The sequence below is a fragment of the Lepus europaeus genome, chromosome 2 (assembly GCF_033115175.1).
Source record: "Lepus europaeus isolate LE1 chromosome 2, mLepTim1.pri, whole genome shotgun sequence".
Taxonomy (NCBI): domain Eukaryota; kingdom Metazoa; phylum Chordata; class Mammalia; order Lagomorpha; family Leporidae; genus Lepus; species Lepus europaeus.
In genome coordinates this window covers 83413955-83433555 of record NC_084828.1, presented here as the reverse complement: position 1 = coordinate 83433555, position 19601 = coordinate 83413955, and the positions used below count along the sequence as shown (strand labels likewise).

The 19601-nt window shown below is 41.1% G+C and overlaps 1 protein-coding gene and 1 non-coding gene across 5 annotated transcripts in view; both read right to left on the bottom strand.

The window, feature by feature from the left end:
- Positions 1-4: 4 nt before the first annotated feature.
- The window catches only part of SENP5 (SUMO specific peptidase 5), a 40199-nt gene continuing 20602 nt past the window's right edge, over positions 5-19601 (bottom strand). For 3 of the 4 annotated variants that reach the window (XM_062209636.1, XM_062209646.1, XM_062209626.1), the window contains exons 6-10: positions 18496-18573; positions 11973-12110; positions 6242-6325; positions 4847-4897; positions 5-3143 (exon numbers count right to left, since the gene is read on the bottom strand). In XM_062209636.1, coding sequence (XP_062065620.1) covers positions 3033-3143; positions 4847-4897; positions 6242-6325; positions 11973-12110; positions 18496-18573 — 462 coding nt within the window. In that variant the 3' untranslated portion in view covers positions 5-3032. Of the gene's footprint in view, positions 3144-4846; positions 4898-6241; positions 6326-10653; positions 11560-11972; positions 12111-18495; positions 18574-19601 lie in introns of those variants that run through there. The other variant, XM_062209655.1, reaches the window with a different exon arrangement.
- Positions 3499-3585, bottom strand: LOC133752941 (small nucleolar RNA SNORA8). The gene has a single exon (XR_009865003.1). It is a non-coding gene; the product is annotated as a small nucleolar RNA SNORA8 (small nucleolar RNA).

Below are 19601 nucleotides of genomic sequence, written 5' to 3'. Positions count from 1 at the left end.
AATACAATTAGCACTTTGATGGTTTTCCTTAAATCCTCTTCAGGCCAGGAGGCAGAGCCTAGCACATAATGTATGTGCTTTGTAACTGCTAATTAACTTGGTTTCTTAACATAAGTAAGTTAAGCAGAGCAGGTAATACGTGTATCTAATTCACACTGTTAATACACTTTTTCTTGCCTGAAGGGACTGATACCCCACAGACCCCCCCCCCCCCCCATTACTTCTAACCCAGAGAAGCAGTGAACCACAAGTGTAGAGAAAAAAGGGCAACTTAGATTAGGCTAGCGTTGGCTGTGAACCATTAGGTCTGTTACTGTTTTATTCCACCTGCAAATCCAAGATGACCATGTCACTCAAATTCAACGCTAAGTAGAAAATACAATGCAAAAGCCAGAAATGGGGTTTGGGGGATTATTAGCAGCAACTGCTCCTTTTCTATCTTTAATGAAGCTAACTGAAAGTTGGCTCCCTATAAGTGAACTTAACTAAAAGTTGACTTAAACCCTATGTTCATTGCTATTAACAAAAGAATGGCCACTAGAAAAGAAGCGACTATATAGCCTGGTAAGTTTGCTCACAGGATTGGACAACTTGTTGAAAGCCTTCATAAGCAGCTTTTAAAGTTTGTACAAGCCCTGCATTCAACCCCAAAAGCGTAACGGCTGCCTACCTTGTGGGCACCCAAACAGTTCAGTGCCAAGCTGATAACAGTAAAGCAATGCCTGTCTTTTTCACCAACAGCCAGGGGTTATTTCAAAAATACCTTTATTGCAGGAAGCAGTTATTGCAAACATCAAGACAAAAGACATCCTATTTAGGACTTGAGCTAAATAGAGGTTTATACCTAATTACAAGAAGAGAGAGGAAAGCAACTATTTGTGCTGAAACCAAGTTTCATAAATGACAAACACACTTGTAAAACAGACTTTCAAAATACTCAATGTTTAGGTTAAACCATGCTGGGCATCACACATTAAGGTGCCCAATTAAGCTGGAAGTGAAAAAGTAACTGCACTTGGAGAGCTCACGTAAGGGTCACTATGCTCATCCCTGCAGGCTCAGTGCTAACATGACACACATTTCTCACACTGAAGGAAATGGCAACTCAAGTTCTGGGCTTTAAGACTCTGGCAGGAACACAATTCAGTCTCTGGTATGGCTGGGCTGTCAGTGGGGAAGTGAGTTACCAGCTCACTTTGAAATAACAAGACATTTTGTATCCAAAGCCATGTTATTGGCTACTTTGGTAATAGTCTGGGGGTCGGAATGAGAGGCAGGTGTCTTGCAAACAAATTTTGAAAAATCTCCTGTTTTGCACAATTATGTCTGAAAACCTCAGCAAAACATCTTCCTCACTTTAAAATGTCATCTTTCCCAATGCTGACACAACCCTGCCAGTAGCAGCATGAAGTGCCTCTACTCTCAGTCTTTTTAATCACCTGAAGCATAGTAAGAAATACTGACCCAGTTCTAGGCTAAGAGCTTGGTCTGGAGCACTCCAGAGAGGCGCGGGGGCTGTTTCCCAGGGTCAGCACTGGTGTGAAGAACTCTGTGTACACATGATCTGACTCAGCCCTCAGCTGCTGGCAGTCAGCCTTTCCCAGCTGTCCCTCAGGGCCAAATTCAACTAAACATCTCAGCTTTTTCTTTTCAACACCTTTCATGCCTAAACAGATTTATCTTCTGCTGTATAACTGCTTATTTTTCTGAAAAAGCTTCTGAGTTTCTTTTATACACATTTGTTGCCCCCCACACCCAGTTCAGAAAAGGTAACTGAATAGGTTTAATATACTTCTTTCCTTATTGCCTTTCTTTTGAAAATACGTCATAAAAGGCCACATTAATGATTTAAGATCCATTACTTTAATGCTGATGCAGTTAAGTGGAAGGTCAGGGCCACTTTACAGCCTTTCCCCAGATAGGTTCAGTAGAAAAGATGAAAATCCCTGTGCTGGAGTGCTGGGCTGGTCACGCAGAAGCCAAGCGTGCCTCCCACGTTGCTGACATGGCTGAAGACAAGGGGACATTTACTGTACTCTTTATTACTTACTTTATTCTCATTCCACCTGCAAAGACCTGAAATCAGTCTTCAATGTTGGATATTCACATTTCTGAGACCCTGGATATAGAACTGTATTTGGTAAATTGTAATCTTCTGCAGTGGAAACAGAGGAAGTGACAATTTGAAAATTACTCCTAGAGAGGCTGAATTCTCATTAGACCACTGATTTGATGGATAAGATTTTTTTTTTTTACAGGTCAAAAACCAGAAAAATCCAGGTAATTCAATGTCTTCGCAAAAGTCTTGATGCAATTTAGGCTGTGTTTGATAATTCTTGAAATTTCACTTAAGATAACTGGCCCACACAGTCACTATCTTTTTCTCACACCTTACTTAATGCTTCCCAAAGCAGGCACTGTGCTTCCAAGTGTACCTCCATAAATAGAACACACCATCAGTTTACAGTCACTTCCATTTCACCCTTCAAAAGGAATGCATCTCTCTAGGATTCACTAGGAGAGAGAAGTCAGTGAAAGGTGCTCCTGGTAAAAGTAAAACAGGACTGGCGTTGTCAAAACCACTCCTGGCTACCCTTTATGCCCCAGGGAACGTCTATTAGAGTTAAATTGTATCAAAAACATCTTGCATTTTTAGGTTTTGGGAATAAATTTTAAACCTGTATTCAGTTCATGTCTAACTAGTTTCAAAAGCTGCACCAAATCTACTAGGCTTTTTTAATACTCTTCACTGCATGCTCTGTCTATATGCATGCGTTCGGATAATAAATATTAAATATGGGGGGGACGCGCGGAATCCATAAAATTAAAAATGAAACCAAACTGAACATTAAAAAATAGTACATGGTATAGCTGGAGAAATGAATAAGGGCAAAAAACAAATTTGAGGTAACAATAGTGGCTCAACACCACTGATCTGAAATATCTGTAAAAATTCAAATAAGTGTTTGGAGATTCAAGTAACAAACCATCTGCTCCAATGTGGCCAGACTTCCCAGAGTCCTTGCTGAGTTTCAGTCCATAAGCCGGCACTCACACAGCTCCTTATAAATCCGCTTCCGGACCCGAGGCATATCTTCTTGGGAAAACTGGAAAGGCTGCTCTAAGGCGAGGCACTTGCAGTACTGCAAAGGTCCAAGAGACACTTAACTGGCGTGTGGACTGGTTTGCCAGCCCAATATGTTTTACTGGATGCAGGCCTAATAGAATCTAAGGCAGCATCTCATTAAAGTTTGTTGAAACTTGTAAAAAACAATGTTTTAACATATTTACTTTCAGGTACATGGCTAGGAAACTCCCCTCCCTGACCCAATCTGGGAAAACAATCCTGTGAAAATAGCAGCCAAAGTACAACCTGCTAAGAATATAGCCAGACCTAACATGGCTGCTAAGTGGGAACCAGGGTTTGTGCACAAACCCCAAACAATGGTAGGGTACGTGAATGGACCCTAAGGTCCAAGATCTTTGAAGTCTCTAAATTCATGAGTTACAAGTTTTTTTCTGTTGCAGTGTCCTGTGAGCACCCCAGCAGAAATAAACCGCTGCATGCAGATCCCATGCAGTGCAGTACTGACTGAACTGTAAAACCCTCTCTCAAGTTTGTGCTAATGCTGCCTAATGCTGCCATCTGAGAAATACGTTCACCAATCTGTAAAATTCAGATCCCTAAAACAGATACAATAATCTGACCTTTAGAATCTCTTGCCGTTCCAATGGGGAAACGACATTAACACTATCCTAGTCATTATCTTTATCCAGTCTTTGACAGATCAAACTATTAAGTCACTAAAAGAAAACACAAGTGTCAAAAACACCAGTGCTCAAATTGCCAAATTATTAAGGCTGAATTCCTTTTGATCAATTCAATATCCCTTTTGTAATCAAGATATCCACGTAGACACACTATTAGATGAACCATGTGGAATTGCCACTTGATTAAGGGGGAAGGTACAAAATATTCTTGATAAAAATTGGGAAGGTGAACCAATAGAAGGAAGACCTTTCTCTCTCTGTCTCTCTCTCTAACTCTATGTATAACTGATATTTTAATAGCCCTTTTAGTCCTCTCAGGAGATCTAGAGCATGAGATGACAGCTTTTGAATGTGGCCCTTATTTAAAATCTAATTATGTCAAAGGTCCATAGGTTGCATGCCAAAGATTTTTTTTTATTAATTTTTTTTTTTTTTTTTTGGACAGGCAGAGTGGACAGTGAGAGAGAGAGAGAGACAGAGAAAGGTCTTCCTTTTTTTCCACTGATTCATCCCCCAATGGCTGCCGCGGCCGGTGCACTGCGCCGATCCGAAGCCAGAAGCCAGATGCCTCTCCTGGTCTCCCATGCGGGTGCAGGGCTCAAGCACCTGGGCCATCCTCCACTGCACTCTCGGGCCACAGCAGAGAGCTGGACTGGAAGAGGAGCAACCGGGACAGAATCCAGTGTCCCAACTGAGACTAGAACCCGGTGTGCCGGCGCCACAGGCAGAGGATTAGGCTATTGAGCCGCGGCGCCGGCCAACCCTTTTAAAAAGTTAAAAAACCACTGCAGATGCCAATGGTCTATGACACAGACAAACTCATGTCAGTCTCCAATATAGGTATTCATAACCCTTGAGAAAGATAATTATGTGTTGTTTGCCCTTGGCCTTAGGAGACAGTTCCTCCAATGAGAACATCTGAGAATGCAGAAACTACTACTACTCAGCAACAGAGAGAAAAAGCATCCTCTGCCTGCATCTAGAATCATGTCCACATACATGGATCACCATCTCTCCTTTAAATCCCCCAAATTTAATTTATACATTGTAAATTGCAGGAAAAGTATTTCTTTACCTGGAGCACAAAGACTCCACAGTCACTGTCATTCTTCTGTTGTGGAATACACTAAGGGAAAAACAAAAAGGTAATTATGGTAATATTAAATACTGTTCATATAAGAAAAAAATTTTATGGAAAAATGAACACAAGACGGAAAATTCTTTCTACCCTCTATTACACTTCTAGATCTTAAGCATCTAATTTTATGGAGGCATCTATCTACGTGAAGAGAGCCATCAAGTGGGAACTGTGATTTATAAAACAACATTTTACCTAAAAACAGGAAATGAAAAACAAAAACAAAAAAAAAACATTTTAAAAACATCCATTTGGATAATTAGTATCAATTCAATGGTACTGGAATCAAGATGGAACTGTGGGTCAGAAAATATGCCTGGATTCTGAGTATTTAGGTGGTAAAAACTCTGCTTAGTTATCTTGGTTTTTCACCTCATATCACCCAACTATGTCCTGTTGTTTGAGAGAAATCACAAAGGCAAACTGTTTCCAAAAGAACCCGTTTTTGATTGTGCCTAAAGTGGGAATGTGAACAACCCTGACTGAATCCCGGAATACCCAAGTATTCTAGTTAGGTACATTCAGAAAATTTCCAGCTTTGGGTCTGGTTTGAACTACTTTATCAGGTTACTTATAAAACATAAGCTTAATTTTAGAACTTAATATTTGGTTTAGTTCAAGGGGGAAGTAGTAAATCTTATGCATCATGGTCTGGGTGAAAGGTTTATTTTAAGACCCTGCCTGCAATGTTGTCTATGACCCAGAGATCTCCATTCAAGAACCTATATGTTCAGTTTCCTTACCTACAGAATAAAAAGAAGGCTTCAACCTAAATGACACAAAAATACTATGAAAATAATACAGCACCAACCATAAAATTGAAGAAGCTGGTATTCATGACAAGATTAGGAGGTTAGGCAGAGGCAGCTGCCTCATACACAGCTTTACTGTCCACAGGCCAATCATGGTGCTGCATCCAGACACTGCTTAGACTGAAGCTCTTCCCCATATGCTTGGAAAGTAGCCCAATGCTTTGCTTCCTCAGTGGATTCAAGCAGTCATTTTGGCATGTCCCTGGGTCCATGAGTCGGCTGGAATTAAGAGCCATGGCACCCATTAAAAAAATCAACTTTTCTTTAGTATAGCAACGTCATCATTAGCAGCTGCCCAGATATAAAATGAATGAAGTTATATATTTCCACAAGCACTGGGAAATTGAGCAGCCAGATAATGAGCACTAAAGGGAGGTTTATTCTCCACTCTCCTCACTGAAGCCTCCAGACTCTCCTTGGTATCTTTGTCACCAGTCTTCAAAAGCTCTTCAGGCAACCCACCCCTGGTGTCACTCCATGCCCTGGAAATGCCTGGGTTTCATTTGCATCACATACTTACCTTCGTAACAGCAGTCTGCCAACCCTGAAGAAATTCAGGTCTATTTTTTTCTCTGGCTTCAGTCAGCAAATACTTTCTTATATTCTGGTTAAAAAGAAACCACAACACAAATGCTGTGTTCCATCAGTGAAAAATGGAACCTGCCCACAGCAGACAGAAGCAAAGGAGGAGCTACGGCCCCAGAATCGGGCAGAGTACGTAGTAAAGAATTTGGAGTTTCATAATTTCCCTCATGCCTTCAATCTCTTTGTATGTATGTAAATTCATAATAAAATATAGGCAAAGAAGGCTGTTCCTTACAATGGTCAACTACATTCAATATTTACTAAACATCTATATATAATGTGTCAAGTGCTGGGGACACAGTAGTGAATAAAGTGGCTATCCCTGCATTCATGGAATCTACACACTTGTCTGGTGATTGTTTAAAACATTTTCACCAACTCTTTGGAGATACAGGCTCCCAGCTCTCACAGCCACTTTTGACTCCTAAATCCCATTAAAACAAGTTTCTAATCCCATTTGCCTGAATAGACTGTACTTGGTTCTAAATGACTTTTAGTTATTACCAAAACAAACTCTGCTCTTAGTGTTTTTGCAAATGTGCAAAATTATCAAGCCAATTATAATTCTGCTTAAAAGGTAAGACCTCTGCAGGAGGGTTTGGACAAAATTTCAGAAGAGGAACTTTTCAATGACTCAGAAGAATCAGGCCCCCAATAATCCAGCATTGATTTGGAAACCAATTGCCTGGTTTTTAAAAAAATATCCTTCCATCCTTTCTCTTTCCCTCCCTCCCTCCTTCCCATCTATCTATCTAAAAGGCAGAGCCTCAGAAAGAGAAGAGAAACAGGGAGAAAGGAAAAGACACACACACACACACACACAGAGGCAGAGATCTCCCATCTGCTGGTTCATTCCCCAAAAGGCCATAGCAGACAAAGCTGGACTAGGCTGAAGCCAGGAGCCAGAACTCCATCCTGGTATCCCATGTGGGTGGCAGGGGCCAAAGCACTTAGGCCATCATGTGCTGCCTTCCCAAGCATGTAATCAGGAAGCTGGATTGGAAGCAGAGCGGCCAGAACTTGAACCGGTGCTCTAATATGGGATGCCAGTTTTGTAAGCAGCAGCTTAACCTGCTGCACCACACTACAGGCCTCTCAACTGAATGCTTTATAAACAAAATTCTGTTTAACCATCATTTGATACACGAAGGCAAATGTAGGTCTAGCCCTTCCCTGACTCCCTGGGATTACTGTCTGACACACAGCAGAGGACCAGTAAGTATTTCCTAGATGAAATGATTTTCCTAACACCCTTGGCCCTCCTCTGCGTGTCAGAATCTGATTCTTGAAAGCACTAATAACAGCTATACTTGCTTATCTCTCAGAATTGTCCAGGGAAGAGACAACATAGCCAGACTCTGGCAAGCGGGAGAATATGTTGGTTTTGGGACATGCTGGGCATTAAAGGAAGTGAACTAGAAAACACAGTTAAACCTGATATTTACCACTTCTTCTGGGCCACAGTTAGAGAACTCTAGGCCAAGGAGGATTCCTCATTTTTTCCCTCTGGATTTCTTAGAACCAAAAATTTGGATTTCAAAAACTTGATTTTCCTTGCCATTAGCTTTTTTTACACTAAGTTTTTAAATGTAATTTTTAACAATAGGAATGGGTGGGTGGATTTATGGCTCATCCACTAGTAGCAACACCCACAGCCCATATCAAAGTTCCTGGCAATGAGTTCTAGCTCCACTCCAACTGCAGCTTCCTGATGATGCACAACCCAAGAGGAAATGGTGATGGCTCAAGAGATTGGGTCTCTGTCACACACACAGGAGATCTGGATTGAATTCCCAGCTCCTGGCTTTGGCCTGGCTTAGTCTCAGCTGTTGCAGACATTAGGGGAATGACCCAGCAGACAAAAGATATCTGTTTGGCTGGCTCTCTCTCTGCTCAAATAATTAAAATTTTAAAAATTAATTATGCAAAGCTAACACAGCATAGTGGGTAAAGCTGCCACCTACAATGCCAGCATGTCATATAGGAACCGGTTCAAGTCCTGGCAGCTCTACTTATTTTTATTTTTGACAGGCAGAGTGAACAGTGAGAGAGAGAGAGAGACACAGAGAAAGGTCTTCCTTTACCGTTGGTTCACCCTCCAACGGCTGCTGCGGCCGGCGCACCGCACTGATCCGAAGCCAGGAGCCAAGTGCTTCTCCTGGTCTCCCATGCGGGTGCAGGGCCCAAGCACTTGGGCCATCCTCCACTGCACTCCCGGGCCACAGCAGAGAGCTGGACAGGAAGAGGAGCAACTGGGACAGAATCCAGTGCCCCGACCGGGACTAGAACCTGGTGTGTCAGTGCCGCAAGGTGGAGGATTAGCCTATTGAGCCGCGGCACCAGCCCTGGCAGCTCTACTTCTGATCCAGCTCCTTGCTGATGGCCTTGGAAAAGCAGATGACCCAGACCCCACAACCTATGTGGGAGGCCTTACATGAAACTCCTGGCTTCAGCTTGGACATTGAGGCTACTTGGGGAGTGAACCAGCAAATCTAAGTCTCTCCCTCTCTTTCAAATAAATAAATAAATCTTTTAAAAATTAATTATGCAAGTAATATCTCCCAAATGAGGAAAAACAGCCTTTACCTAGTAGCTGTACTTCTTTTCACATTTACCCTTCAAGGTAATCACTGATATCAAAATGGTAAGCATCCGTCCCATCTTTCTATTTGCAAATACATATATATGCACATGTACACAACACAGGAGTGTGTATTTGTATATATACATACAGACATGTATTCATACATGTATTTTTTCCATAACTGTATTACACTGAATCACTCTGCAATTGGTTTAAAACTCAGTTATTTCTTGGACCTCTTTCTACTTTAGAACATGGAGGTCCATTACATTCCATTTAACTGCTATGGTCATCTTAGTAATGGATACACTGAAGTGCATTTAGCTAGTATTTTGATAGAACTAAATTTAGGTTTTATTTTTCACTGTTGAAGTGAGATGCCGCAATGAATGACCAGGTACATGTCCATCCTTGTGTGCATATGGAAGCATTCTTTTTTAGAAGAGTTATTTTTTAATTATTGGAAAGGCAGAGTTACAGAGAGAGATGGAGAGACAGAGAGATCTCCCATTAACTGGTTCACTCCTCAAATGGCCATAACAGCCAGGGCCGAGGCCAGGAGCCCAGAGTTTCTTCCAGGTCTCCAATGTGGATGCCAGGGGCCAAGCACATGGGCCATCTGCTGCTTCCCAGGAGCATGAGCAGGGAGCTGGATCAAAAGCAAAGCAGCTAGGTCTAGAACTGGTGCCCATAAAGGATGTGGGCATCGTAGGCAGAGGCTTAACTGCTACGCCACAACACTGTCCAACACGAAAGCATATTTATGGCGTAAATACTAGAAATAGATCTGGTTTGCAAGAGGAGATGCATCATTTCAATTATAAGGTACCTACAACATATTGGAATGCCAACTGTCCCCAAGTAACTAAGAATTTATAGATCCCATCAGAAAATACGAAAATGCCCATTTCCTTACACCTATATAACTATATATCAAACTTTTTCACATATCATGGGCAAAAAATGAAACCATGATGTAGTTTTAATTTGCATTTCTGTTATTTCTAGAGACTGAACATCTCTCTACGTGTTTAATGATTATATGCATTTTTCCTCAAAATTATTTGTATTATCCTTTGACCATTTCTGTTAGGTCCACTTTCCCCCTTATTTATTTGTAGGAGTTCATTATGTATTCTGCACAGTATTATATATATCACAGACATATTCCCCAAATCTTTCATTTGTCTTCTAATTTATGATATACAGTTTTAAATAATATGGCTAAATCTACCAAACTATTCTGTGTATCTTTTTTGTTTCATTCTTTCTATGTAAGAAGGAATTCCTTACTCCAAGAATGCTACTGCTGCTTCTTAAGAATACAGTACTGGGGCTGGTGCTGTGGTGCAGTGGGTTAAAGCCCTGGCCTGAAGCATAGGCATCCCATATGGGTACCAGTTCTAGTCCTGGATGCTGCTCTTCCAATCTAGCTCCCTGCTATGGCCTGGGATAGCAGCAGAAGATGGCCCAAGTCCTTGGGCCCCTGCACCAGCGTGGGAGACCTGAAAGAAGTTCCTGGCTCCTGGCTTCGGATCAGCGCAGCTCCATTTGTTGCGGCTATCTGGGTAGTGAACCAATGAATGGAAGACCTCTCTCTCTCTCTCTACCTCTCCTCTCTATGTAACTCTGAGTTTCAAATAAATAAAATAAATCTTAAAAAAAAAAAAAAAGAATAGGTTGAAGATCCTGGCTCCTGGCCCAGGGCTGGCCACTGTAGCCATTTGGGCAATGAACCAGCAGATGGAAGATCTCTCTCTCTCTCTCTCTCTACCTCTCTGTAACTCTGCCTTTCAAATAAATATTTAAGAAAAAGTACAGCACCTTCCATATTTTTTCAAATATTTTTACAGTTTTGTGTTTTATGTTTAGTTCTTTATGCCATCTGAAATTTGTTTTTATGTAGTATGAAGAACGAACTTATAATCTTCCAAACAGACAGCTAATTTTCCCAGTGCTGAAACTAGTTCTTTATGCCATCTGAAATTTGTTTTTATGTAGTATGAAGAACGAACTTATAATCTTCCAAACAGACAGCTAATTTTCCCAGTGCTGAAACTAAATAACTTGTCTTCCAACCATGACCACATACCAAATTCTCAAATATACCTGACTTACTTCTGGATTCTTTACGCTTTTCTACCGATCTACTTGTCCATTCCTAAGCCAATATAAGTGCAGTTTTAATGACAAAAACTTTGTAACATGGTTTGATACTCATTTTTTGTTCTTTAGCTGTTGAGCACACATATTATACAAAATGAATTCTAGAAGGTGTTTATCAGGTTCCAGTGGAAGTCTTGTTGGGAAATTAATTAGGATGAAAATCAGTATATATTTCTTTGGAGAGAATTTTTCCCCCAATATGCAGTCTTTCCATCTATTCCAATTTCTTTTCATTCTCTTGGGTTATAGTTTATTCTACATTTTTTAAAAAAGATTTTATTTATTTACTTGAAAATCAGAGTTACACAGAGAAGGAGAGGCAGAGAGAGAGAGAGAGAGGTCCTCCATCCACTGGTTCACTCCCCAACTGGCCACAACGGCTGGAGCTGCGCCAATCCAAAGCCAGGAGCCAGGATCTTCTTCTGGTTCTCCCACATGGATACAGGGGCCCAAGGACTTGGGCCATCTTGTACTGCTTTCCTAGGCCATAGCAGAGAGCTGTACTGGAAGTAGAGCAGCCAGAACATGAATGGACACCCATATGGGATGCCGGCACTGCAGGCAGCGGCTTTACCCGCTCTGCCACAGCACCAGCCCTGTACAGAACATATTTTGAAGTTACAAGCCAATTTTAGCTCCAAGAGAAAATGATGAGAATAATTTCTAACCACATTCATAATGCAATCTTAAGGGAAAAGCAAAGATAATTTGCATCTGATAAAATACAAATAGAGCATGTATCTCAGACCCCTCTCATCTTGGACAGCTACCTCTCCCCACCTGGAGATTCCTGCTGAAGTCCTTTTCTCTGCCAACAGCACCTCCACGGTACTGCTTCTGGTGGTCTACCTAGAGCTAGGATGTTATTTGGTTAATCATGAGATAAATGAACAAATTAGGCAACACATTAACTTACCTCTACACAAAACTTAAAATGAATGCCTTGAGAATCGTAGAATGAAATAATTCGATTAGAGAGCGTCACAGTAATGAGAGACCAGTGGACTTCCAAGTGAATAGGAATCAACAGAAGACTCTTTTTGAACAAATCCACCTGATCAAGAAAAGACAAAGAAATGCAGCCATCACCACAGAACCAACAACAAAGCAACAGCTTCCACTTATTGACCTTTAATCTGCTCAAGTTCATGAAACTAGGAAGAATGAACTGGAATTTGAGCCTAGGTCTTACTGTAAAGCCTATGCTTATTAACTACTAAGTTATAAAACACACTAATATGAAACATGAAAATACAGAAGTACTATTTTTCAGTTACCCTACTAAACCTGTGTTTAATCAGACATCAACTGTCTGATGTCACTTTGCCCCTTAATTTTATGCTTACAAAATTTTCTTATGCATATTTTGACTTAGATTCAACAACTGTCCCAGAAGAGAACATGATATGAGAAAACAGTGTAAGGTATACTTAAGTCTTCTATTTTTCTTTCTAAAGACTCAGTACAGCAGTTGAAATCATGGGTTCTATCCAAAGCAGGTCGACTCAAGTTCAAATATTGGCTCTTCCACTTACTGGCCAGATGACTATGGAAATTTTCTCAGCTTGTTTGTGCCTTGATTTCCTCAATTATAAAATGTAGAAAACAACAGTACCTATCTTATGAACTTATTGACAGTAATAACAGGATAAATATAAAATTCATAAAGCTATGCTCAGCACATTTTAAGTAGCAAATAAACCTTAGCTATTATTACTCACTTAGATCTCCCAGGTGTTGAAATTGCAAAAAGATCCTTGATAATACCTTACACGTCCATTACTTCCTATTATAGCCTTTATAACCCTAGTATACCCTTCATGTTTCAATATACATCTGTTTACAATCCAAAAATATTCGCTATTCCCCTGACAATTCCAGTTGTGGGTTGGATGATCATAGTAGATGTTTCATAAACATCTGTAAAAGAACGAATGAATGTCTTTATTCAGCTATTTTTTGAGAGTATTTTAGTGATTCCTTCTACATCAAATTTTCAGAAACTAATCTCTTGGGCCAAGGCCAGCGCTGTGGTGTAGTGGGCTAAGCCTCCATGCTATCATCTCATCCAGGCACTGGTTTATCTCCCAGCTGCTCCTCTTTTGATCCAGCTCTCTGCTTATGGCCTGGGAAAGCAGTGGAGGATGAACCAAGTACTTGGGCCTCTGCACCCGTCTGAGAGACCAGAAGAAGCTCCTGGCTACAGACTGCCATTGTGGCCATTTGGTGAGTGAACCACTGGATGGAAGAAGACCTTTCTTTCTATCTCTCCCTCTCAGATAAATTTTTTTTAAAGATACAGTCCCAAATGGGCTGATCCGAAGCCAGGAGCTTCTTCCATGTCTTCCACACAGGTGTAGGGGCCCAAGCACTTGGGCCATCTTCCACTGCTTTCCCAAGCCATAAGCAGAGAGCTGAATTGAAAGAGGAGTAGCCAGGACACAAACCAGCACCCATACAGGATGTTGGTGGTATAGGTGGCAGCTTTACCCACTATGCCATGGTGCCAGCACCAATAAATAAATCTTAAAAAACAAAACAAAACACAAGACGGATTTCTCAAGTTTTCTTTCTTGCATTCTGATACCTAGATAATATCCCACACTAAATGAATCTATTAGACTATGTGACCTTGGAGAAAAACACCTTAGCACTTTTGCTTTTCAGTTTCTACATCCATAAACCTGGGAGGGGTATGTGGCAGGTATGAAAAGATACATGTTGACCTTCCTGACATAAAAATCCAAAATCCGGCCGGCACCGCAGCTCAATAGGCTAATCTAATCCTCCGCCTGCGGTGCTGGCACACCAGGTTCTCGTCCCGGTCAGGGCACTGGATTCTGTCCCGGTTGCCCCTCTTCCAGTCCAGCTCTCTGCTGTGGCCCTGGAGTGCAGTGGAGGATGGCCCAAGTGCTTGGGCCCTGCACCCACATGGGAGACCAGGAGAAGCACCAGGCTCCTGGCTTCGGATCAGCGCGATGCGCCAGCCGCAGCACGCCGGCCATTGGAAAAAAAAAAAAAAAAAAATCCAAAATCCAAAACATTTCTAGAACCACCACACATTTAGAAGAAATCTACCTAAATTCATATGACACATCACACTCAAAACGCAGGCACATGGTCAGGCATTTGGCCTACCAGCTGATGCTCATGTCCCTATGAGTGCCTAGCTTTCATTCCCAAATCTGGCTTGGTTCTGGCTTCCTGCCAATGCAGACCCTGAAAGGCCATGGTGATGGCTTAGGTATAGGTCCCTGCCATCCAAGTGGGAGACCTAGATTGGCTTGCCAGTTCTGACCCTGGGCACAGCCTTGGCTGCTACAGGTATCTGGTTAGGGAACCAGATGCTAGGGGGGTTGGGGGAGAGCACTTGCTTGCGTGCGTGCTTTTGCGCTCTCTCTCTCTCTCTGCCTCTCAAATAAATAGTAAATAAAAATGACAAAAGTTTGCAGACAAGGGCCGCCAGTGTTGTGGCACAGTGGGTTAAGCTGTCACTTGTGACATCTGCATCCCATTTCAGAGTGCCAATTCAGGTTTCCAGCAACTGTTTTGATTCAGCTCCCTGCTAATGACCTGGGAAGATATCAGAAGATGGCCCAAGTACTTGGCCCCTACCACCTGAATGGGAGACCTGGATGGAGTTCCGGGTTCCTGGTTCTGTTTGGCCGAGCTCTGGCAGGTGCAACCATTTGGGAAGTGAACCAGTGGATGGAAAATTTCTCTCCCTCTCTCTCTCTACCTTTTTACTCCCTCCTTCCCCTTCTCTCTCTGTCACTCTTCCTTTCCAATAAATAAATACATAATTTTTTAAAACTGTAGGTACACTAAAAAGTATTGTGGGGGTCAACACTGTGGTGTAGTGGGTAAAGCCCCCACCTACAGTGCTGGCATCCCCATGTGGGTGCTCATTCGAGTCCTGACTGCTTATATTCTGATCCAGTTCCCTGCTAATGTGCCTGAGAAAGCAGAAGATGGCCCAAGTACGTGGGCCCCTGCACCCAAGTGGGAGATCCAAAACAAGCTTCTAGCTTTCAATCAGCCCAGCCCTGGCTATTGCAGCCATTTGGGGAGTGAACCAGGGGATGGAAGATCTAATTCTGCCTTTCAAATAAAATAAATCTTAAAATAAATAAATTTCTCTTGGTGGTGTATCAGAGTTCAAAAAAAATTTTGAAAGCCTCTGCTGGTGCTGGTATTGTGGCACAGCAGGTTATGCCACTGCCTGCAATGCTGGCATCTCATATGGAAGTGCTGAATAGAGAACAGAGTCCCAGCTACTCTGCTTCTTATCCAGCTCCCTACTATTGTGCCTGGGAAAGCAGCAGAAGACCGTTCAAGTACATGGGCCACCCTTGTGGGAGACCAAGATGGAGTTCTGGGCTCCTGGCTTCAGCCTGGAAGAGCCCTGGCCATTATAGCTATTTGAAGAGTGAACTAGTGGATGCAACACATCTGTCCCCCAACCCACACCAACCCCTACCATCACTGCTCAGCCTTTCAAATAAATTTTTTTTTGTTTTTTCTTTAAAAAGTATGCCTCTGCTAACAAACCTACCAAATAATAGCAGCTCTTATTCTATCATTCCCCTGTACTTGACACCAGGAGTCAATTAAAGATCTTCTTGATTCCACTGAGCTTTCAGCCTGTCAATCTTTTTTTTTTTTTTTTTTTTAGATTTAAAAGCAAGATTTATTAGAGTCAAACACCTCCAGCCAGAGCAGCAAGGAGCGGGGTTCCAAGAGAGAAAAAAACTCAGAAGTGGTCTGTGGCAGTTGAGTTTTTAAGCACAATTTTGGAAAAAAAGCTTGACAATCAAATTGACTTTTTTTGTTGTTTTTTTGAGATTTAAGCTGTCATTCTCTTGCTCCAACACCCTTAGCAATATAGGAAGCTTCTTGCTTCAAGAATTTTTTCTGTATCCTTGTCAACATCAACAATTGATGCCCATAATCCCTCACTTTACTTTGGGTTCAATGTCCATTCTACTTCATCCCTCAATATTATTTATTACATAAACATTTAAAGAGCAGAGGCACTAGAGTAATAAACAGATATATAGGGCTAAAATAAGATTCCTAGCCTTAAGGGACCTAAATTTCAGTAGGAAAAATAATTACAATAATCATATGATAAATATTATACAGTTTTATATATAAATGAATACAGGAAATAAAGTAATACGAAACTACTACTACTGGTACCAGGACCACAAAGTATAAATATTTGCTGAGGTAAAAAGAGAACCAGGAAGAAAGGGAATGTCTTATCTAACGCCTGACTTCACACTCCTTATACTTCCATAGTGGTAAGATCTCAGAAAAACAACAGAACTATGGAAGTCATATACTATTTTTAGTTCTTACACAGTAATTACCCTTATATCCCTAAATTACTTCCTTCAACAATACGGCTCTGGTATAACTACATGAAAATAAATACACTCTCATGCAGCATTCATCCTAATGGAGGACAGAAAATGAATACTATAAATAAGATAATGAAAACTATCAGGGGGAAAAATAAAGCAAGGTAAGAAGAGAACACTGGGGAGCATGAGTTTAGACAGGACAGTTCAGGATGGCCTCTCCAAGCAGACAGCATCTGAGCAGAGGCCTTCATAAAGTGAGGAAATGAATTTTACATAAATCTGGGGGAGAAAAGCATTCTAGGCAGAAGGAACAGGAAGTGGAAAAGCCTTTAGATAAGAATGAGTGAAGCAAGGAAGCCAGTATGAAGGTTCTTCAAACAAATTCATAGAAAATTCACATTATGAAAAAGCTATGCATGATTTAAAGTGTTTTTTGCACCAAAATAAACTTTTAATTCCATTTTCCATGAACTTAAATGGCTGGAGCATGTGACTGAGGGAATAAGAGTTAACAGGAAGTGTGATTTAATCTGTGTTTTCCAATTTATTGATTCTTTTTTTTTTTTTTGACAGGCAGAGTGGATAGTGAGAGAGACAGAAAGGTCTTCCTTTTTGCCGCTGGTTCACCCTCCAATGGCCGCTGCGGCCGGCGCATCGCGCTGATCCGAAGCCAGGAGCCAGGTGCTTCTCCTGGTCTCCCATGCGGGTGCAGGGCCCAAGCACTTGGGCCATCCTCCACTGCCTTCCCGGGCCATAGCAGAGAGCTGGACTGGAAGAGGGGCAACTGGGATAGAATCCAGTGCCCCAACTGGGACTAGAACCCGGTGTGCCGGCACCGCAAGGCGGAGGATTAGCCTGTTAAGCCACGGCGCCGGCCTCCAATTTATTGATTCTAGAAACACTCTGATTGCCCTCCATAACAAACTTAAACATGACCTTTCCTCCCTTATTTTGTTAGCACTGTATCAGTTTGCAATACATTTGCAGTAAGAAATAGTGACTGGGTACCACCAACTAACAACATATTATTCCATGAAACCAATGTCAATCATTTTAATTTCTGCTACTATAAACAGCAATCTGATGAAGTTTTTTTACATATAGAACATTCCTTTTTTAAAATTATTTTTCTTAGAATAAATTTCTAGGAATTGTATTACCAAACCAAAGAACTAAAATTCATATTTGGTGGGTAATTTCCTAAATCATAATGTAACAATTAGCACTGTATTGTATGGTTATCGTGTGCTTAATGATTTGCATAATCTCATTTAGTCCTCACAACAAAGTAAACACCATAGATGTTCTTATTTTAAAGATGATGAAATAAAGTTTGCAGCGATTAAATAATTTGTCCAAGATCTTACAGCTCGTTCAGGGATCAAACTGGGGACTGAACCCAGCTCTGATTCCTGAGTTCATTACACCTGTTTCTCAGGTTTGTACTCCTCAACCACATTTCATTCACCTTGGAGCTATTAATGACTACCTATGCAGCAATGTTCAATCAGGTGCTTGTACTTTACAAAAACTTATTTTCACTTACAACTACTTACGCTACTTAAGATCCCTTAATTATCTAACCCATCAAGCAACAAAAGGGAGAAGTTACAGCATCTCTAAGTCTGTGACTCTGGAATCTGAACTTGTAGGTAATTTCATCAAAATATCAAAAATGGAATATAAATGGACTTTTAAAACGATGTTTCTTGCACAGTTACTGAATAGAGAATTAGAAGGTGCTTTAGAGAGTACCCTGATTTATCACTGTGTTTTGCAAATAAGTAATCTAAGGCCTAGGCAAGTTAAATGTCTGGTCCAGCTTGCACAGTAACTAGTATTATTAACTCTCAACCTAGTGCTTTTTCACTTACAGTGCATGCCAACCAACTGGACAGATTCAAGAATTTCACTTAGTATCTTGTCTTTCAAATAGAAAGATTTAGAAGAAGTTACTAAAAATCTGTCACTTCGAATTCAACATAATGCTGGCATTAAAACCCTTATCCTTCATCAAATGTGGCTTCTTTCTCATTTCAAATTTAGGATAAAAAGGAATAAAGGGAATACCTTTTTAGTCCATCTTTTTACTCCATTGTATCCTTTGGTTACCAGCTGTCTGTGAAAAAAGCTGTTGAAGAAGTGAACCTGGAACAGATACCAAATAAAAGCAACAAATATATTAGGCAACACTCAGATTAAACATCAGAACAAAATGGAAATTTTAAAATGTTTTTGAAAGAAAAACAGACAAGAGGAGGAAAAGTTTCTCCTTAAAAAATGAATGAAATACAGACAATACATAAGATTTACATAAGATTCTATCCCAAATTTTCATCAGAATGACCTTATGGGCTATAGTCTACAGTCAGAACTGGCATGGGGAAGTAAACTGATTATCCAAATCCAATCAAGTAGAGAAGCAACCTGTCAAATTTCTTCAAATCAACTGATAAAGTTGAAAGAGGCTATGAAAAAATGAGGTAACCATTACCTTGAACTCAGGGGACATGGATTACAAAACTAACCCCCTCTGAATGTGGATTTCAAGACTCCTGTTGTCATAACAACTGTGAAAAGGCATGAATTAGCATGATCATTTCTGCTAACAAAAGAATTATTCTGGCCATATAGAGCAAATCTGCATCCTTGGCTTCAGATTTCTGGCTTGTAAGTCATTTACACTATCAGCCCACCTGTGATAGTTGTGGTTCTTAGTGTGGTCACCAGACCAGTAGTATCAGCATCACCTGGCAATTTGTTAGAAATATAAACTCTGAGGCCCCACCCAAACCCACTACAGCAAAAACTCAAAGGATAAAGCCCAGCAATCTGGTTTTATAAACTTTCCAGATGATTCTAATGCACATTCTTTTGAGAACCATGCAGCCTAACATTTGGATAAAAAGAACTTGTAGTAAAAGTTTCTAAAGCAGTGAATCTCAAACTTGGTGTGCATCAGAATCCTCTGGAGAGTGTTAAAAAAACACACTCCTAGGGGGCCAGTACTGTGGTGTAGCGGGTAAAGCTGCCACCTGCAGTGCCGGCATCCCATATGGGCACTGGTTCAAGTCCCAGCTGCTCCACTTCCAATCCCACTCTCTGCTATGGCCTGAGAAAGCAGTAGAAGATGGTCCAAGGCCTTGGGCCCCTGTACCTGCGAGAGACACACGGAA